Raw genomic sequence first — 23,908 nt, forward strand, 5'->3', positions numbered from 1 at the left:
TTTTCTTCGCTTAAATGCACAGGTTTGAAGAAAAATTATAAAAAAAACCGTGGAAAAATGGAATATTGATGTAGATTTTTCAGAAAATAATAAGAAAAAAAAAAGTTTACGCCCGAGAGCTTTTTCTCCCAAATGCATAGTTTTCGAATAAATTGCAAAAAATTATGGAAAAACATGGAAAATCGTTGATTTTTACGAAATCACCTTTTAAACAGTGAAACAGTGTAATTAAGTGGTTAGCAAATTAACGTCGAATGGATTTATTTACAAATGGCAGGGATTTTTGCTTCAATTCGTTGAGTTAAAAATTTGAAAATGAAACGAATATGACATTTTAAATGAGGTTGGTAGACATTGGAAAATAATTTTCACTCTCTAGAGAAATACTTTGAACATCGGTTCATTTTTTGTTGTAGATTCGATTGTATACTAACTTGAACTACTGTTTTCGTATATGAAACGTTTATGTTTCAGTACAATAAATTATCATAATAAATGGTATAAAATTTGTTGAGAAAGGTAACTTATTTCGATGTCAGATGAAATATTGTAATTTTAAATGAGAGTATTTCCATCCCTTTATTTTACAAACAAAAAAGTATTTTTACACATAAAACACTTTCACTTTTATTAACAGTGTAGTTATAAGTACTTGAAATTGGTTTCTATCTAAGCTTTACAACCTTCATGATATAGATGTAAAAGGTATGTTATTCTGAATACTGGAAACCACTAAACAAAATAGACACAAAATTTTCAGAAACCCTGGGTTATGCTTAAAATAGTTCACGGATTAGTTAACATTATAGATATCCTGGTTTAATATATAAACCGAAATTTCGCGGATGTGAAAATATACTGGCGTTTCATAATTATTCAGAAAATATTAGCCTTGAAATTTATTTTGAAAACGATTTTCAACGTTATTATAAACCTTATAATGTGAACTCGAACTTTGATATCATAAATGAATCGAGTACAAAAATTTTACACCAAAGCATGCCTCAGGAAAAAAGGAGTTTTACAGAATTGAAAATCGGAATCAATTGCCTTCAAAAAGGAAAGAAAATTGACTATGAGGTTTATTTCAAACTCATCACATATTGCAATTCTTTTAGAAAGAATAAAAAAGAAAATATAGTAACAAATAAGATTTTCAAGACATTTAAAACATTTTGACGCAGAATTTAGTACTCAATTCATTTCCGATGTCCAAAATAGGCTTTTCTATCTGAAATTATTATTAGTTAGTAGGTACAAAATAAAATTGAAACGTTAACCTTGGAAATAATTAAGTTCATGGCCATCTCATCTTACACATCAAGCCTTTAAATTTATGTATTTACCATTGTTTTTTAAAACTCCCTAACTATTATAACTGCGCAATTTACCATTGTTTTTTAAAACTCCCTCACTATTATAACTGCGCAACGACATAGAGTACCAGGTTTAGTAAACTTTTTGTCTGTATATCATGATAGGTTGTTTAATTAAAATTAACTACTAAAAAGCATTTTTGATATATGGAAAATAATTTTCTATATAATGTCTGGTTTCATTTAGAAAATCATAAAGTAGTATGTTCTATGTGTTTATTATAGCTTATACAGCCAAATTACATAATTTATGGGATATAAACATTAAGAGCTTTTACTTTCACGTTTTAGAAATAAAGTAAATAAATGTAAAAAATGGGAAATTATTACCCGGGCGATGGTGAGGGCTATGTGTTAGACCGGTTTGTATTCATGAAAGAACGTGGCCATGTAAATGTATGGGGTTATCTGTTTCTTCAAACGTATAAACTATAGTTATCATAATAATTTGACTAACTAATAATGTATCGTTGAAAGCGTCCGCTGGTTACAGACTAAAATTTGGTGCTCTCACAATTGAATATGGCACCCTCTAAGGGAAACAAAGTCTTGAAGTCATAAAATATAAACAAAGTATAAAAAACTACTACCTCTGCTACACCTGAAGGATATTCGAGTATCCCTTCTATTTACTTAAGAATTATTGTTTCATTGAGTTTATCACCGATTCCGTTCACTTGGGCTCCCACAGATATTGTTAATGCATAGATCTCATACTTATCGTACCCTTATGCACCAACGGATGGCGTTAGTTTCCGCTAATTGTTTTTGGTTTTCGCATTAAAATTTCGAATTAATTATTTTGTTAATACATTTATTAATCATAGTATTTTTAATGCTAACGAGCAATTCACCAGCACCCGGGTTACTAATAGAATTTCTACAAAGGCAATATCGTGAGAGTTTACAGCATGAGTCAATAACCCTTCTTTTAAAAAAATAACGAACGTATTCAATATTTTAGTAAAGAACCTTGGAGTAATTTTACTGTATGGGAATAGAGTACTAGTCTACTTGAAACTTTCAATGTCAATTTAACTTATTACTTTCAATGGCGGTCACATATTCCTAATTACATTTTAACTACGATAGTGTACAACAAAGACAACGTCTATCTCAACATATTTATAAACTAATGAAAACTTTTTAGAAAAAATGCAAGACCAATTCAAAATGTGTTAATAGGAAAATATCATAAAGTCAATGTCTGTAGTCGTTCGATCTTATAATAACGTTCACAACGATTTGTGGTTGTGAATTTATTGTGATTATAAAAACTGTGATTTATGACACTTGCTATGCTTTGTTTTTTCTTTTTAATCCGCTGTTTTAATATTCTATTTTAAAGTGTTTATTTTAAATGTGTAGTCGTACTTATTTATTTTATATTAGTTACTTTTATCAATTTTATTGGAAATGTTTTTTTAAATTTTTACTACACTTGTTCGAGTATATCCTGTTAAATGTTTAAATTTTACATCTGTATCTTTTAAAGATTATTTAAATAAAAAGCTTTAATCTAATCCCAATTACTATTGGATTGTATGTTACTCGTGGCCAATTTGGTGATAGTCTGCACACTGCTGATTTGTTGGGAGCTCAATTTCACTATTCCAAGTATAGTACTAAAAGCTAAAGCATCGCACCCGGGGGTAGACGCGATCCGCGAGCAAGACGGTCTTGAACAGCGTTATGCCGCCGTTGCCACGCCGCTGAATGGATGGTACAATGATTCAGTACGTGTGGCAATGTCTCATTGACATAGTCACAACGTCGTTATCGTTTATCCCCGTGCCCAAATCGCCGTGTTCCATTTAATGGAACGACACCGAGTCGAGATCGGTGGATTATATCGATAATCGCAGAATCGAGTGTACCGCCCATTCAGCAGGAAGTCGTTGCTCGCTTCCCTTAGATTAGTACATGAGTACCCCTTTCCCTGATCTGGTTTTCCTAATAATTTAGAAAGGTAGCATGCCCGAAGTGCTGAGCGAAGCATACGGACTATCATGGATCGCGCCGTCTCTGGGACAATGATACGCTCAGGTGTTTGCCCAGGTCGTTTGATGGTGACAGACAGATCACGTTTCTCGGCGCACCAATGGAAACACACTCCGATTTAGCCTGTGTCCACAGACTAGAAATGTCTCCGCGGTCATGTGCCACTTGTCCCTCTAGTTAGCCAGACAGATATTCGGCTATCATATCCTCTGCTGGATCGCCACGGATACGTTGCCTCACCGCTTGCCTCAAACACGACCACGCCATTTCCCTGACAATGGTGTCTTTGCAGGTCAGCAGTCTAAATACATGAACCACAGTAATTACATCCCCGGAATCGGCCAACGGTAAAAGATTTGCCACCCTGGCATGATGGTATATATAGAAGCTCAGGAGAGGCACGTTGTAGTAGGTTCATCCATTTCTTGGCTAGCCTTTTGATGGTTTTGTCTGCGTCCGTCAGTGGTCCTTTGGCGACATTGCCGCCCCGTCATACAATCTTAGAGTAATTGGGATTAGATAATTCATACTGATTATGGCTGAATGGCAGTCTAAATGTCACTCTATTAGCCCAGTTGGTTTCGGCGTAACCAATTCCGTCCGTGGTATGCTTTGGATAGTGGGTTCGATTGCCGCCGTCGCAACAAAATTAATTTAATTGTGATGGGTTGGTGTAGTGCATGGTATATGCATGAAGGATATGCACACAGCCTCTGAAATTGAGGAGCTGATAAATGAAATTATCAGAAATTATATGGTATCAAAATGGGCTCTATAACTTTAGTATGTCCTTCGTGAACAGCCAATATAACCTAACCTAACCTAACCTAACCTAACCTAACCTAACCTAACCTAGTCCAAAAACATTTACATATTATAAAAAAAATTGAACTAGGAGGAACTAGGAAAAAATAACCTGGAGTTCTCATTTATTATTTTTATTATCTCTTAGATTTAATATTTTGTAGATAGGTCTCGAAGCATTAGAAAGGGGTTGAGCTTTTAAGATTTTTTCGAACTTGGAGCCCCCTATTTTGCTGTACGGTAATTATACTCATAAAGATATACAAGGCTTGAGTCACTATTGCAAAAATAACAATTTCAATGTTTTGAATATATTTAATATTGTCTCTTGACGCTTTAAGAAACAATCCCAATGGAGAAAATGTAGGCTGAAGTTGAAGCTAAAGCTCCTAGTTTTATGAAGTCAACTCAAAACACAATAGTATATTTATGAAATGATTGCTACTATATATGTGCAATTATACACATATACTCTTAGTTACCGTACGGAGGGAAGTAGCCTGTTGAGTACCCACTACCCGACGGTGATGTAGATATTCGTTCATATCTCCAAGTGTTTACTACGTTGGTCGAAACTACTATACTGAACACATTTATATAATGCGGCAATCTGTAGGGGTTCTAATGTGTCTCTTGAACCCATCTAGAGAGAGTTTTAACAGAAAATGTTTATGACTAATGCTGGTTCTATTTTTTTTTTTTTTTTTTGTTAGATACAAAACCTTCAAAATTGTTCCTTAGTTTACTTTTTATATCGTTCTTATACCACAATTACAAAAATCAATCATTTTTGTGGAGAAGCTCAGTTTGGTGTATTATATTCTATTTTAAGTGAAACTGTAAAAAAAACTTTAATAACTTTCTTGTTAATTTTCTGTTTAAAATTTTTTTAAAATTTAATAGCTAACCTTAGAAACACGTTTTTTCGCAATGCTATAAATTTTTAACAAATCCAATTTTATAATATTCTGAAGCCTACATTGGAATACTGTTAATATAGGGAATAAACTAGATTTATTTTCTTCTTAATGCTGTATTAACGGAAAAACTTTATATACTTTAGTTTGATAACTTGTCAAGTGAGACTAACCTTGAATTAGATGGACGTATAATAATTTTATTTCAAGGACAAATTTTATATTCATTTTTGTTATATTATTATTGCTATAGTAAATTATAGTTTATTTATGAGTTTTAGCTTATGATTTATGATGAAATATGTTATGAATTATTTATTAATTTTTTAGCTGAACCGCTTTCTCGGACAGTTTCGAACTATCTACAAGTTGAGTATCGATACAATAAATAAATTAAGCTTCACACAATATGGGTTGAATACCTCATCTTTAAAGAATAACTTCAAAATTTTAATGTATTAAGGATTATAACTTATAGCTTTTTTGTGAACGAAAAAACCAGATTTGATCTCTCGTTTATTTTATGAATTTCAATAAAACAGCAGAGGAGTAAAATATATACTGAATAAATAAGTTTTCATACATATTCAAAAATTGTAGCATATTATTAAGAATTAAAAAAAAAGGATATAAAACAAATGAGGTTATTTTTAATTCATTTAGAATAACACTTTTATAAGGGCCTGAAGATGGTGAAACACATGATCCAGCCTCGGCAGTTTTAAACTTAGCCGAAAATAAACGATTATAAAATGGAACTTTCCTAAATGTTTGCATATTACCCTCCGGGAATACTGTAAGAAGGCTCATTTAAACTATAACTAAATATACATATAATACAAACTACTTTATACCATTTTTTCATGTAGATCAAGATTCAAAAACTTATTGCTACAATTTCATACTCAAATCATGAGTACTCAAATCATATGCACAATTAACCAATAATGTTAACCAAATTAATTAACGCAACCTAGGATTGAAGATAAGAAACGAATTATTTTAATATAAAAAAAATATCCCATGAAATATTCTCGTCTACATTAATAAGAATAAAATTCTGAAACTGAATTGTGAACAAAATAGTATTTTACTTAATATTGAAGAATAGCTAGTCTACTATTCGAACATAATAAACTGTTATAAATAAAAATTGTCTTCTATATCGAAGAATAATATTGGCAGTCATGGCAGTCATAGAATGATGATGAGAAATGTTAGTTATTTATGTCCCGTGAGATAATAATACTCTATTATGGTTATAAATGTAATCGAACGAGAATACGATGAGCATATTCATGAGATTATTGAACGTTCACATCCACAAACTGTTCGAAGATTTAAATTGATCAAATCAAAGTTGAGTGTTTTGCATGTCAACGGGTGTAGGCTTCAAAACTTCTCGACGATGGTTAATAATTGCCCCATTGGGAATGTGTGGGAAGAATTTTCTGAGAGAAATATGCAATTATGTGGATAGAATTTGAGATACAACGTGCTTTAAAATGTACTTAAAAGTATTGACATAATATGTTCAAAACAATTTGTGGATATGACTGTTGGTATGAAGGTGTTTTGAAAAGAATATAGAATTCTAAAAAATACTTTATTCTTTAAGTCAGTGCGTATTGGCTATCATTTATTAAATTTTCAACAGATTTCTTTCAGTATTTATACATAAACTATATAATAACTAAATACCCTATATTGTAATCACAAATATTGCAATATGCATTGTTTGGTATTATTATAAGCGAAATAGCAGAGAATCGTTAGTTATATTTATAAGTAAATATTTTCAAAGATGCTTATTTCAAGTTGGAAATTTTTCCGAGTAAATTACAAGATTAATTAACTGTTGAATCCTCAATAATTTCTAAATAGATTAAAATATTAAATTTATAACTGACTTCAAAAAAACAACGGAGGAGGTTATCAATTCAACTATATTTTTTTAAATTTTATTTTTTATTTATGTGTGTTACCTCAGAACTTTTGACTGGGTGAACCGATTTTGATGATTTTTATCTATTTGAAAGCTGGTGCTTCCCGTGGGGTCCCATTTCATTTTGGTCCAGTTCTCACAACGGCAGCCATAAGAAAACCATTAAAGTTTTAAATTTACATTAAGTATGCAGGGCAAAAGGAAGAATAACTCAAGATCACGCCAACCAATTTCGATGATTCTTTTTTTAGTGACGAATTAGTTAATGTACTTCAGATTCACTAAAAATCACAAAATAAAAAAAAAACTTTTATCAAAAAGAAAACCGATTTCAAAAGAAAAACTTTTGCAAATCAAATTAATATGCACTAAAAAGTAAAAAACTAACGATAATATAGTGTAGTTAAAATTATTGTTATTTTGGAGTCGGTGTCAGCAAAGCTAATGTAGCAAACTGTTCTGTCCGAGTTGTTTCCTTGGCTGACACCGACAAAAATAACAATAATTTTAACTACACTATCTTATGGTTAGTTTTCTACTTTTAAGTGTATATTAATTTGTTTTGGAAAAGTTTTTCTTTTGGAGTCGGTTTTCTTTTTGTTAGAAGTTTTTTTTTTTAATTGTTTGAACAATAATAATTGAAGTTACGCAATTTTTTGTTGCTTGAGGATGAAAACAAGCACAAAGCAAAAAACATTTTCCTTTGATTTTTAAAGCTTAAATTTGATTTTTAAAAAAGATCTTGAACTCCCAAATCATTTTAGAAAAGAATTTTTAAGGAGGCCGAAAAATTTAGTAAGTTCCATAAGTGCTTTGCCACTTTAAAGGGAAATATTTTGTAAGACTAAAAAATCCATCTAAGAGTTCATGAAATTAGGAATATTTTACAGTTCATGAAATTAGGAATATTTTAAAAAATGTTTCTTACAAAAACCTGTCATTTGCGAGTCCTTATAGTCGATTAACTTGACTATAAGAATCTAAAAGTAAAATTCGATGTAACTATAAAATGTTTCATTTTGAAATCAGCAACTTTTATTTGCAATATTTTTAAGACATTAACTGAATTTTCAAACTATTTTTCATTAAAAAGTGATCAATTTTAAAAATAAAACGTAGCCTTCGGAAAAAAGCATTTTCACGCTTACCAATATGAAGTATCCAATCAAATAAAAATATTTTAATATATGCACAAGGCACTATTATGACAGCTGTAAGTGTTAAGTGCAAATTATCGTTTCAACTTAGGTATCTAACTTCAAATGCATTTAACGGTAATATAGTAAATAATTTAGATTAAAATGTAGAGTAGTAAAAATTTACTCGATAATAAAATTTAAAACATTTTATTCTTGAGACGATAATAAAATCTAAAACATGCGTTTACACAAATTTACTTGTTATTAATTTGTTTCAATACAAAATTTTAAATTTGATTCAAGTTTTAGAAGTTTTTTTATATGAAATATAAAACTATAAAATATGATAGATGCAGCTATATGCAATTTACTTAGATTGTTTGAAAAATGTTTGGATAAAAATCATTTTTGAAATAAATGTCATTTAAAAATGATAAACAATTTGGAAATTGAACATTTTCAATATATATACAAACTTTCATGAGAGTATGTCATAAAATTTGTTTATAGCCCTTTCACACTCATACAATATTTTTACATCATGTTTAATTCAGTCTTTTTTTTTCAACTTCGAACTAAAAAAAAGGGTTTTTATTGACCGCTATGTGTCAGTCTGTCTGGCTGTCAGTGACAACGTAGCGCCTAAACGAAAGACCCGATTTTGATTTTTTTTCGTGTTTCATTTGAAAGGTAATTTAATAGAGAGTGTTTTAAGCTATGTTACAAGTTCAAAATTAGGGGTTTATACCCGAAAAAAGTAAGAAATTGGCGATGATCTTCAAAATCGGCTTTGTTTGTAATAGACTTTAAGGAAAAAGGTAATTTAATGGAGAGTGTTCTTAGATATATTTCGAGTGCGAGTTTAGGAATCCGCTCCCGAAAAATTTGTCGGAGGAAATTTTTAAAAATTTTTTAAATTAATCTGGTATGTTAATTATCTGGTTGATCAATGAGAATTCACTTCAGTAAATTTGAATGGTTTCACTACAAAAAAAGTGTTTGCAAACTATTTTATCTGCATGTACAAAATCTGCACTGAGCAAATGTAAATAGGGTGCCATACTTTTTTCTCTAATATATATTTGGTGATATACATGTGATATATAAATGTCATAACTATTTGGTTCTTATCAACAAAATTTGGGAATATTTACTGATTTAATAAAAATGGATAATCAATTTGTGCAGATTTTGTAACGAAGAGTGCCCGTAACTAGGGCATCGCAAAGGAGGCACCCGCCACCGACGCATAAAAATAGAGGCGCAAAACCAAACGTATGTTTTTTACATAAAACAAAAAGTTAGTAAAAAATCATGTAAAAGGCGCTCATTAATTAAAGTCATAAAGTTAAAAAATTCGATTTTTTTGATAATACAGGCAAATTTATGTGATTAATTAATGCGCTAGCTATCATTTATGTGATTAATTTCCGGACCAGGTTTCTACATTTTTGAAAAATATCAGAGCTAGGTTAATTTTGATCACAAATTTGAAAAGTATGACCCAAATTTAGTAAGATTACACACTTTGTTGATCAAAATTGGATTAAATTTGGATGTGATAGAGAAAAGTTAGATTTTTTGGATTCTAATGACGTCATAAAGTTAAAAATTCAATTTTTTTGATAATACAGGCAAATTTTATTCGATTTTATTGGAATTTTTTTGAAACCCACTAATTTTGGGTCATTCTTTTCAGCTGTGATGTCAAGTTTTCGCAAGCTATCACTTATGCGCTTAATTCCGGGACCAGGACTCACATTCTTTAAACCTATTAGAGCAAGGTTAATTTTGATCACAAATTTAAAAAGCATGATGAATATGAAATTTAATAGGATTACATTCTTGGTTTATCAACATTGCCAATATGGTACTTTTTGGATACCTTTTAATACAACGAATATATTAATAATAATTACAATTTTAATCCAATTTTGTTTGTATTTTTCTGTATTATTTACTTTATTTATTATCAATTTCGATTTTGGAGGTTAATCAGTTCCTTATGCAAAATACCTCAGTATCAGTTAGGAGAGTAATGAATTACTTGTTTTGCTTGGAAACTTAGTGAGAAATCAATACTTTAATTTGATACTCTATAATTTGAATAAATTTAAAAAGTTTATCAATTAAATGTTCAGACTGTTTAAGGTAAAATGACGCGATTATGACAACTCTCCCCCATTTTGCCTTTAATCTTAATATAAACACTATCAGTATACGAATTTTCATCAAAATCGTTAGAGCCGATCCCGATATATATAAGGCGCAACTTAAATACTTGCGGCCCTGTACATTTCCCCTTTCATATACTCGAAACTAACAATATCTACAAAGTTTTATGTATCTTATTTCAATGGGATGGTTCGATTATATTTTAATATAGAAAAAGTTGTAAAAAAGAAGGTATTCCATGTTTGACACGTGGACAATGCCGCTAATTTCAGTCAAACAACGTAATCTGTTAAAGGCAAAAGAACTTAATAAACTTTTATGAAATTATTTTGTTTATTTGTTTAATTCTTTACTTTGATGAGTACTTATGCAATATGTGTTTTTCTTTTCTTTACGAACTTAAGCGCGGCATATACGTGACTGAATTATCATTTCGAAAGACTCCACAATTCGATGTTCTAATGGTACATAATTATTATTAAACTGTAGCAGCTGTCGATACGTAAATTGATGTAAGAAACATTCTGAAAAATATACTGTATTATCCCAATAGTTTTCGAAAAGTTTGCTTTATTGCTAGCAAATTGGAAACCAAGAAAAACTGGCTTCATAACAACAAAACTTTAAATAACAGAAAAAGTTGAAAATATCCATTTTTGTTCGGAACATTGTGAGTAAATTTTGATGTCTGGAATTGATATCTTTTCTTTGAAAAACATCTGGTATACATTGGAGTACAGTTTCTTATTCGTATAATCTTTGGATCAGATATTTCAATTATTTTGTACACAAAATCTTATTGAAAAAATCATTTCAACATGCAGTTTTTATCCAAATATCATTCAAATGATGTGTACAACATTTAACAATAAACTAAACTAATTGTGATATGAATGTGGTATCCTATGTGAAGACCGGTCTATACACATTCTTCAATGGCGTGAATTATTATTTGTATCACTTACTTTATAATTTTTGTAAGACTCCTCTTAAACATTCGTTGTTGGAAAAAAATGTGGTTTTCCAGATAAGAATAGTTAAAGTTACAATAGTATTTCAAACACTGCGAATATACCCTTTACTCTATCCATTTCAAATTTGGATATGTTATAGGTACTCATATTCTATCTGCCCTGGATTTTTCGAAAATCCTGTTAATTTTACAATTTTCATTGTTTACACTTAGGTTTTATTTCGTCTTTCACTATATCTGGATGTGAACAGTAAAAATTGGCAAAATTAACAGGATTTTCGAAAAATAAAAGTAACCAGGACACGTAAAATATGAGTACATATAACATATCCTTTCAAATCGATAAAGTAATGGGTATATGGGTCGCAGTGCTTAAAATTCAAATGTAGCTTTAACCATTCTTATCTGGAAAACCGCTTTTCTTTATAAATATTTTTTTCCACCAATGAATATTTAAGAGGAGTCTTAAAAAGATTATAAAGTTTCACGGCAATCAAATAATGATTTCTCGCTATTGAAACAGGTGTATAGAACCGTCTTAAATAGACAAACAAAAGTTGTGTATGAAATAAAAACATTAAACTATGTATATACATACAAAAATTGCTATTTACTAGTAGGTTAGGTATGATTAATAAAATTGTTTGTTTTTTTTATATGCTGGTGGGGTAAGGGTCGGTAGGCTTAATATGTACAGCGTTATAATTAAATGATTGGTGCTTTGGTGGTATGTACAAAGATTATTTATATATATTTTTTATTACATTATGTACAATGAAAAACATCAAGAAGGACGTATATTAGACTTATATTACACAGGGGTATGTTGATTTAACAGCTTTCTAAACAATATTCTTGTATATTGGAAATAAATATAAATGAAATCATAACAATAATAACAATCATCCTATTAAAAATATAAAGGAAACTAGTTATTTTATATTTATTTGAATATATATATATTAATTGTAATTTCCGTCATATTTATTGCTATCACATTTACTCTTTAATTATTATGAATTCAATAACTAGAACTTATACTTAGGCTCAATAAGTAAAAACGTCGGCTTCCCTGTCAAACAAAACGATTTTTGAATTTAGACAATTATTTTCTTAAAGAGAAGAGGGGGGGGGGCGTTTAGGTAATCGATTGGAAAACGTTCTAAATTGCGTGAAAGAGAACGCCTGATTTACAAAAATTTTCTTAAATGAAAAAGTGGTTGAACAAAGCATAATCAATGAAAATGCGATTGAAATGAAAAAAAGACATGCTATTGAAGTGAAAAATTAATTCATCGAAATTTTCTGCTAAATTATTTATGAGCTTCTGGCAATAGTACACAAAAAATCAAAAACTGATTTAATGTATAAAAATTATAATTGAAAACATTTATACATTCAAGATAATTTCTAAAAATACGTAAAGAAAATGTTTTTTACCATCTGAGTAAAAAAAAATGTAAAAAAAAAAACAATATTACTGTTATTTTATTCAAAATAATAAAAAAATTTATATTAGTTTCATATAAAATGGTAAAAGTGACGGAAATTATTATTGTTATGTACAAAGTGAGTAGTATAAAGCTAAAGTATATATATGTACGCGCGTATTTCTTTCATAAAGAAAAAATATACATTTTATCTGGAATAAAATTATCATAAAAATTCCTTTCTTTCTTGGGCTTTGCTCTGTGCCTTATTTATTTTCATTTATATTTTATGTTTGGATTATAAAATAGATGGTACAAAAACACTTATATTTTTCTATTTAAATTATCCATTAACTTACAAAATAAAGTTACCATAGAAAAATTATTCAATTATACAAAATTTGTGCTGAATATTGTATTAATTATCTTTATTTAGCAATTGTTTAAAAGTTTATTTGGCAAGTTTAGAAGGGAGTCTAATCCGAAATTAGAAACCTGCTCGCTCGCCACTAATAATACAATCTCCACAGTTGAAAATTTGGCTCATTTTTCATAGAAGCAACAAATGAAATAGACAGATATAAAAGACTTCTCACTTGATGTATAGAAGATGTCTATAAGTATATTAATGGTTGAGTCTTTTTGTATTGCTTAAGTCGACGCTTAAAGTTGCGAAAAAAGGATCGATTAAAGCACCAAAATACACTTTATACGTTTGCGAATGATTTTTCACTACTTTTCTACTATCATTGCGTAGTACACTAATCAATTGGTTCAAAAAGAAAGGGTTGCATGAGAAGTTTTCCGGGAGTTTTGAAAATGAGTGATTTTATAGATTTTGATGTGCTCTTTTCAAATTTCCACTTTCATACCTTGTATTCTTGCAGCAGTTTTTTGAAGATATCTTCTTTCCGAGTCATTTTACGAGGAAAAAATTCAAAATTAAATAAGAAAAAATTTATGCCCAGACCATTTTTTTTATAAATTAAATAGGTTCATCGTGCGAGCGTCGCAAAATGTAACCACCCTTACTAAGGGGTAGAAAAACATGTGTTGAAAATGGCAACGGGAATGGATAGAGTGATTAAATCTAAGCAAAAAGTGTCATTTAAGTATATTTAGAAAAGTCAATACTTTCCGAGTTGTTGGACGTTTTTTTGAAATAAGTAATTAGTAAACTTTCTAAAGTACTATAAAAAGTCTTGAAAATCTTGAAAATGAAAAAAAATTTTGAAATTTAGATGCAAAAATTTTTTTTCGAAAAAACAAAAAAAAAAAAGACTTTATTGTTAAATCATTTGAAAAATAATAAAATTACAAAAAAAGTTTGTCAGGTAAATATTCTGCGGAAAAAGAGCTAAATTTTTTCCGTCTATACTATTTTTTTGTTTTTTTCGGGTTATTTAACGATAAAGACAATTTTTTCGTTTTTTTCAAAATTTTTTTTTTTTTTTGCATTTAATTTGAAATATTTTGAAAACTCTGTATACGAAACTGTAAAAACCTCTTGAGCATGTTTTCAGTGCCTTATTAAAGTAATTTGGAAAGCAGTAAGCATTAATTTAGTTCCCGTGGTAAATTCATCAGTTTTTGTGTTGAATAAAACATAAAAATGAGCTTTCGAGAAACTATTTAACGTTAAATACTCTAATCAAAATATATAATCTTTCACTTTATTTACGCCGAAACTATTTCTATGGTTTAATTTTAAATGACTCAAAAAGTAGACATTGTCAAAAAGCTGCTTTTCAACGCCATTTTTCCAGTATCGCAGCGCGAGCGGCAAAGATATAAGGTAGCAAAGTGGAAATTCAAAAAGAGCACCTCTATAGCAAAGCAAAATCTATAAAATCACCCATTTTCAAAACTCCTGAAAAACTTTCTAAGATGAAACTACTGTAAAAATACAAGATGGCTATACAATGGGGTAAGCATGGTTTGATTTTGCTCTCGGAAAATTGTTTTGTACAATTGATGTTCTAGGATACGATTATATTTCCTCTAAAATGAATGAAGAAATGATTGTATGGAAGCAAATGTTTTTTTTCAAATATATAATGATGCACAGAAAAAGCCACTCGTTAGGATTCTTTGACGTCTATTGGAGAAAGTCTTCAGGACAATATGGCCATAATTTTATAATTTTGGACTATTTTTATGTAGGTACCTCTATTGTTATTTAAGAATTGTAGTATATTATTTATTTTTTTCACAAAAAACTCGACTGATTTAAAAATTGCAAAGATTTTTATTTCAATCTTCGGAACATAAAATATTATATTTTTTAAGTCTATGAAATACTTTAATATATTTATTTCCAATATACATTCATATAATAACTAAAAAAATGTAAATGTAACGAAATATTTATTAACTAGAAAGAAAATTATAAGAAAAAACATGAATATCAAAGAAAAATAAAATGTGAATTAATTAAAAGCAATCTATACAATATAGAACAATTAATTAATTAAGAAAAATAAAAACTAATTGGTAGTAATTAATTAATAATTAATATAAAATATATATAATTTACTAAATTGAATAAACAATTAATAATTACCTGGTAAAGACGGCAGCAAAAAACCATGCAAGCAAACATATTAATGATGCTCGTGTTTTTGTACACACATAACCAGCTTTTAATGGTTCACAGATTGCATAATAACGTTCAAAACTTATCGCCAATATGGTTAATACTGATGCGTGAGCTACTGTAAGCTCAACAAAAGGAACTGCTTTACCTGCAACAAATTAAATACATTATCAAAATAAAATTATAATTTATGGAGTAATTTTCCTTTTTATTTTTTTGGAACATTTCAAAAATTAAGCTAAGCATCGTATAATTTAACTGAAAATCCTTTTTAGTATGTGAGCGTGCCATTTTTTTGTGCTTAATAAAGTTACTGTACCCAGTTACTGAGAGGTTGCAGGCAGGGGCAGTGTGTAAATTGATCATACTGTCGTTGCTTGGATAAGAACGAAGTAACTAACTCCATCCACATCATAAAATTAATTGTAAATTCGGATGTAGTTTAAGAAATAAATAAAGTTAAAAAATAATGATATGGGTGGCCTCTGTTATAGACGTGGTCTTAGAACCGATTTTAATTTTGTTGGTTTCATTTGAAAGATAATTTAACGGAGATTGTTTTAAGTGCGAGTTTACTATTCCGTACCCGAAAAAAAAAAAAAAAATTTCTCGACGATCTTCAAAAACTTTCAGGAAAATGTAATTTAATGAAGAGTGTTCTTATATATGTTTCAAGTGTGAGTTTAGGTTTCCGTACCCGAATAATTTGTCGGGAGTTTTTTAAATTTTGTAAATTTCACTTGTAGTGTTACAAAGTATAGAATTTTGTTATAACTATTCATTTATTTATTTATAAGTGAGACATTGGTTTTTGTGATCCAAATCAGTACTTATTTTAAACATATAAACCATAATTGTTGAGAAGGTGAAATTTAAATATTTTGCACCGTAATTATAAGCTGTTACTAGGAACTTAAAAAATAGCACGTTTATAAAAGTAACCTGTAAAGTTTTCAAAGTTCCATTCACATACATTATATGATGGCGTTCCTCAGAGAGAACTGAAAATCTACGTGATAAAAAGAGCACATTCTGGTGAAATCGGTGGAGGTGATTTGGCAATATATATTCAGATTTCTCCCACTAAAACTATGAATGTAGATAAAAATGATAAAACAACGCCTTGAGTTACAAAAAATAAAATTGGTGTTAAAATCCATCAACATTAAACACAAATGTGTGATATAATCAATTTATCATTACGTTATAATAGCTTCACAAAAAATACAAAACAGTAGCAATGAGCACCACAAATGAACGACATATGTCCTACCGTCAAACAAAATATCATTGATTGGTATTATTAATTTGTGGAGATCAAACAGCTAATACCGCATTTTAAATATGTCTAGTATAAAATGTGAATTTCATCGTATACAGAATGCCTCTAAAAACGATTGACATATAAAGAGAACGCTTAACGACTATATCTACGATCAAAATACGAAATAAATTATAAGTCAAATAGCCAATAACACCAAAATCGTTTCATAGTTTTTGTAGATGTATCATTATTTAATTGGGAAATGTGTATTAGGAAAAGGTGATTTTTTTAATGACTTTTTTTTAAAATTTTTATAATGCTTTCAGTTTGATAAAGAAAATCTATATTGTTATATGAAGTTAAAATATTTCCAAATATCAGTTTCAACATACACCATGCTTATTCTCCAAGACTTGCAAAAAGCTGTAATATATCTGCTTAGTTGTATTGGACTATTTGTAACTATTCTTGGTATTATATTGACTAAAAATAAACATTTTGCGAAATTTCGAAACGAAGAACTAGGTTTTAATCCAATTCAGCCATTCGGACATATTTGCGTGTTTTTGTATCCACAAATTACTCAATTCCTGTCACTAGTGAAGATGCTGGAATGAATTAATTATTTGAGCTCGCCGCACAAGTTTTGTGTATCCAAGACAGCTTTTCGCCAAAAATTGGTTTTAGATCGATTTTTCAGAAAAAATGTAAATTCATAAGGCTACTCGAATATCATTAACTAACTATTTTATTTATTTATTAAGTATTTTTTTGTTCTAAAAAACTGTTTGCCATATTTTAATGAATATGTTTCCATTAGATGATGTAAACGAATATTTCGAGCCGGTTTCAGGTGTGTTTTCGATCACCCTATAGGTAACCAATACGTAATTGGAATTATTATTTATAGAATATTATACGTCTCGTATTTATAACTAGATTGATAAGCAGATAGTGGAATTATGAACGGGGCTGTAACTGGCTTTTTATATGTATCAAAAAATAAAAAAAACTACAAAATACAAAATACACAGAGTGTTTAAAGTAAAAGGAAATCATATTTTTTGTAAACTAATGTCTATCCATCCAATGTTAGTAAATGCTTTCATCTTTCATTCTTATTAATGTCACTCGTAAGCATGAAAATTTTTTAATTCCCTTTACGCTGCTATACTATATATTTGAGCAGTTAAATTTTGCGTTTCTATCATGTAAAACCTATATTGAAGTGTTATTAAAGGTATGTTTTATTATGTAACAAGGCTAATTTTCTTAACCAGACAGCACTCGCGCCAATCGTTTGGTAATCTAGGCGCGTAATAAGCGATTTGCCACAGGCGTAAATATTTTATATAGAAAAAAATATGCTTATTTATAGGCTATGTATTATTATAAATCGCATATATTAATGAAAGTATCGTCTAAAACTCATAAAAAGTTCTATTTAGACAACTTGTACCTGCCTCAATTACTTTTACTTGATTCAATAATTTTGTCCAAACTTTACAATAAATACTGTATATAGATTTCGATGTGTATAATAGAATATAATATATCCTTTTTTCATTCACTGGAAATGATCAGTATAATCAGAAGTTTTTGATATCATTAAATGACATTTATATTACATAAGGGGGGCGGCCTCTTTTTAATCTATTAAACTGATTACAAATATAATGTAATATCATATAAAATTTATTTTATTATTTGTGATATTAAAATTGAAAGAAAGAACATCAGCATTTAATGACTGGTAAAATATAATTTGTAAAAAAAAAATATTTGCACATTACTGCCGTTCAATAAGACACTTTTATTGAAATGTTATATTAAATAGACAATTTTTGTACGTGATTAATTATAACACTTATTTTATTTCGATTTTTTTTTTTTTTTTTTCGAAAAAATTTTATCAGTGAAATTTACTATATGTTAGTCTTTGATTTATTTTTTTTTAAATCTATAAAGCAAGAAAACCATTTTAAATTGATTTAAAACTATTTTACCGCACACGTGTATTTAAACGTATAGACGTTTTTGCATTACTACCGGAAAATTTTGGCTATGGTAATTTTGTTTTGCAAGTATATCAATTATTTTAATTGATACTTTCTGAGGTTCGACAAAAAAGGGTTTAGGACACTAATTTCCCGCTTGGGAAAAATATATTTACACATACATGTGATTCATTCTACCTAATCTCATTTTCAAGATAATTCAATAATAAATAACTCTCTGGTAACATCATAAAGCTATAAAATCAACAGGCAAAAAACTATGGCCCAATATTTTTTCGCTGAGAATAGTTAAGTTACGAAGGAAAGGGTACATACTTAGTGGTGTCTACTTGTGGGTACGAAAATTTCCCGTTTTCTTATTAGCTTAAACTGCTAAACCCATTAATTTCTACAAAAAGTGGAAAATAATAATTTCTATGAGTCACTCATACATGACTGTTTCGTAAAAGTTATAGGTGCTAAATGAAACATTTCAAGGATGATTCAGCTCCTCTTTTACAAGTAACCCATGCATGATTGACTAACAAAAATGATTATTTCCTATTTTTTATGAAAATATCATACATGACTATTGGTAAAAGAGGTGCTCTGAATCAGCCTAGATATGTTTCATTAAGCACTTATAGCCTTAGCGAAACAGTAATGTATGAATGAAATAAAATTATTATTTTCTACTTTTTAGTACAATAAAAGCTTGTCCTTAAAAAAGTATTTTTTGTTTGAAACTAATAAAGGTATTTATTTATATCAAACTAGCTGATCCGACGAACTTCGTACCGCATAACAGTCGATTTTTATTTTTTTAATACTTATTCTACTATTCGGGACACTGGGTCAGCTAGTTAGATAAAAAAAGATACTAACGTCACTCAATTGTGTTGCTTTCCCTATGGTATGGTATTAATGTTCAAATTGACTTTTAATTATTATTACGAATTTTCTGTATGGGAATATAGAAAAGTGTTGTATTTTTACTTTATCAGGCAATTTTTAAAATTTTTCTCTCCGTAAGAACCGTTTCATTTGATACTCATGAAACGAGTGCCCTTCACCATACGAGTGCCCGTCAGAGTGAAATTTATTAGTTAATCATACATTGTTATCCAAACTTAACCTGTAAATAATATTTCAGCTCAATCAGTGGAGAAAAACTGGTTTAAAATTAAGTTACAAGATTTAACGCGACAGACATACATACATCCAAACATTGCAAGTTAAATTAAAGCTTGTAAAAAAAATGTACATTTCCAAGTTACTTCTATATTTTTCGATAGTTCTATCAAGTTCAGAAGGATATTTTCGCAGTTTTTTTATCTATGTCAATGTGTCATGATCATGCATAAACTTTATATTGTTGCACTGATACCAGTTTCACACTGTATATTAAATACAATTTAAATCAACAAAATATAAAAAAACAAAATGTTTATGTAAATGTCATCATTTCAATTCGTTAAATGAAACTGTGTTAAAAGAAAAACAAGTGTGGTTTTAGCTACCATTTTTTATGCAAGTACATGTTATTTATACTTACAATGCACAGGTACTGTTGTTTTTAACAGTAAAAATATGAATTTTTTCCATTTTACAATAAACAAGTGAAAACCAACAATTGACGGAGTTAATTGTTGAAATATATGTACATAAGTGTTGATGGCGTAATCGTTTGTTTTTTGACGTCACGTAAATAAAGAAAGATATCCACTCTTAAATGACCACACACACATAACTGATATTCGTATATTAATACATACTTTAAACTTTTCACCTAATTAGCGCCCTTGTGGGTAAACGGTGCTGTTTACAAGAAAATGTTTCAAACAAAAGTTGTTTATTTTTCTATGAGGAACCTTCTTTACATTTGTTCTATATACAAACTTTTGTTCTATCTCTAACGGTTTACAAGATGGGTCCTACAAACCCAAGACCCAATTGACCCATGCTGCTCATTTACGACCTTGACCTCATTTTTTACATCCTGAGCACGCTATAAATTCATATATTTCAGCCTGATATCTCTTTTCGTTTTTGAGTTATCGTGTTGGCAGACAGACGGACAGACGGACAGGCGGACATATGGACAGACGGACGGACAAACGGATGGACGGACAGATACCCGGAAATAGACTTATTAGATGATTCTATGAACACCTATACCCAAATTTTTTTCGTAGCATCAGTATTTTTAAGCGTTACAAACTTGGGACTAAACTTAATATACTATGTATATTTCATATATACATGGTATAAAAATAAACAGATACCTTTTGAAATGTTATACAGTAAAAACATTTCAACATTGTGTTTAAATAAAAATATAAAAACCAATAAATTGTAGTTTTTTTTCTATTTCTATCTACATTCATAAGTATTATAATTTTTAAAACTCCGAGTAAAAAGAATATATTTCCGGCCTGGAATATTATTCCATTTTTAACTAGCATAATGATTGGGAAGGAATTTGAAAAATATTTTTATTGATAAAGATTTATTCTCCAAATTTTTTTTAAATGTGCACATGCAAAAATTTTTAAAAGGATTAACAAACACACACATCAATATGAATATGTTAATCATCAATATGAAATAGATAATCATAATCACTTAACAGCCGAACTAAATAAACGGTCCGAAACATCGGACAAGACTTTATTATATTATAAAATTGATTATTCTTGTAATATTTTTATTGAAAGCAGCCAATTTTAAGAATTATTTTAAAACGTAATGAGAAGCCAGCTTAGGTATTTATTGGATTTAATATAATATTTAGAAGGATGTAGTTTGGTAAGGGTGAGGTTAAACAAAGATTACCAAGTTACCAAAGTTACTTAAAAAGACATTTTAAATAATATTTGATCAATTTTGGGTACGGTTGATTTGACCACTTTTGACGATTTCACTCCCTCCGGCTCCACGGCTACAGAGAGAGGGGTCCCAGGGGGGAGTTATATCAAACCTAGGACCTTGTTGATATAAACCCTGATGCGAAGTTTCACTGGTGTCGCCAACTTTTTTGGAATCAGGGACCCTCAAAACGTGTATTTCCATTGAAACCCCGATATCGATTTTTTTTTTTTCGATCACAATACTTTATTATATTTATAATTTATAATATAATAAAGTAAAAAAAGGGTTGTTATAAGTTTGACCGCTGTGTGTGTGTCTGTCTGTCTGTCTGCGGCATCGTAGCGCCTAAACGGATGAACCGATTTTGATTTTTTTGTTTCATATGAATGATTATTTAATGGAAAGTGTTCTGATCTTTATTTCAAGTCCAAGTTTAGGTTTCCGTACCCTAAAAACTAAAAAATTTTCGATGATCTTCAAAATAGAGTCAGCTTGGAAAAGGCTTTAAGGAAAAGGTAATTTAATGGAGAGTGTTTTTAGATATGTTTCTAGTGCAACATTCGTATCCGAAAAATTTGTCGAGGGTTTTTAAATTTTTGTAACTTTTACTTGCAAATAGCATATGCTACTCGTTGCTAATTGGTGACGGTCCAGGCACCAGTAGTCGAAATATGTACTTATCCAATACAAAAAATTCATCTAGAAAATCGGGGCAGCAATTGAAATTTAATTAGAAAAATCCTATAGATATATCGTTTATTATTATCTTTAATAATACTTATAACACACAGAAATGTTGAATTTGCTGAAAAATTTGTATTACAAGTTACAAAAATTCATAAAATATGTATGTAACTATAAAATAATATTTAAATATATATTAAACACTATTTTTTAAATATAGACCAAGAGCTACGTCCGCGAAGGCTTACCTCCAGCACGTACTGTTAATGAGTAAAAATTTCCTGCAAACCATGCAAATTAATACATGCATGAAGTTGATATCACGTTTGCCGGAAATTCCGTTAACATATCCCTCCTATATTGCCCTATAGGAAATGATTAAAATAGTTCATTGAAAGTAAAAATATTTCATGAAGAAGGTTTTAATTCTTAATGTTTGTTGCAAATGAGGTCCCCAAACTATTTCATTTCTATGATTAGTCGGCATATAGGAAGTTATTGGTAAAATATTTTCGTACGAAAACAAGAATGTATGAACCTTAAAGTGATTTGAAAGGTATATATAACGCCATTAAATAATATAATCTTCTATTTCCACAACGTTTTAGGTTATTATTTTCATATTGAAATAATTACTATCTAAACTGACTCCTTGAAAACTATTTCATTCTAATTTATTGTCCTAAATAAACACTTTTCATTAGTTAAGTTTTCTCAATCTATATAATATATCTATTCGTATTGCTAATGCGTTTATTATGTAGATATTAATATTTAACGCCTAAAGCTGATAGGAGCTATAAATAACACAATATATATTTTATATTACGTAAGATTCATAAATCTATTGGTGTTCATGTTTTACGAGCCGTTTGATGTGGTTCAATATTATAAATTTAATACGAATTTTCTTTTTCTTTTTAAGAAAACCGCAAATATATATTTTCTATATAGATTTATGGTACGAATACACGTAGTTTTATGTAGTATTTTTATAGTCGAAAGCTGAAAATATATCAATATTATTTTGATTTTTCGTTAATTTAATTAGGCACAAATTAGTTCCGGTGAGTCCGTCAGTTTTTTGAGGTAAGACGCACTGCAAAAAACATTTCATAAAAAAAATTATTTTTGTATCTCTTATATATCAAATAATCTTTCTATCAGAATTAAAAGCGGTCATATTATGAATGTGACTAAATTGACAATTTCAAGTTCTGTGAATAAATAGAAATTGCAAATTAAAGCCTGATTTCAAAACTGTATACCTACATCCAGCAACATGAGTTTGAAAATAAGTACAATTTGTCTCAAAATAGCTATTTTAAAAAAAGTAGGTTCCCTTTTCTAGTTTCCCTTTACTAACTTTTAAAATTTGAAAAGATTTAAAAGTGCAAATGAATTTTTTTCAGAAATGTTTTCAAGGGTCAAGTGTACTAAAAATTTACTATCTCATTATCTTCACAATAATCATTTGCCATAAAAATTTCATGGTTTTTGAAACATTTGTTATTAATAAAATTATAAAAAAAGTTTTGATCTTTCGACAAGGCACAATATATTTTGGTTATGTACTAGCATCATATGATTTTATTGGGTAAAAATCTAATGTAAAGCGGAAGTTTTTTAGACAAAATCCGTGAAAGACAAACTATTAAAAGTACACCCAATAATATTTTTGTAGTTTATAGAAAATACAAACTTTGATGAGTGTAAAAGACGTCATCATCAAATTC

At 29.0% G+C, this 23,908-nt stretch overlaps 1 protein-coding gene across 1 annotated transcript in view; it reads right to left on the reverse strand.

The window, feature by feature from the left end:
• Positions 1 to 23,908, reverse strand: part of LOC123306086 (growth hormone secretagogue receptor type 1) — a 184,988-nt gene that overhangs the window by 41,367 nt on the left and 119,713 nt on the right. The window contains exon 2 of the mRNA XM_044887963.1: positions 15,324 to 15,504. Within this exon, the coding sequence (XP_044743898.1) occupies positions 15,324 to 15,504 (181 nt within the window). The remainder of the gene's footprint in view (positions 1 to 15,323; positions 15,505 to 23,908) is intronic.

The sequence above is a fragment of the Chrysoperla carnea genome, chromosome 1, assembly GCF_905475395.1.
Source record: "Chrysoperla carnea chromosome 1, inChrCarn1.1, whole genome shotgun sequence".
Lineage (NCBI taxonomy): Eukaryota > Metazoa > Arthropoda > Insecta > Neuroptera > Chrysopidae > Chrysoperla > Chrysoperla carnea.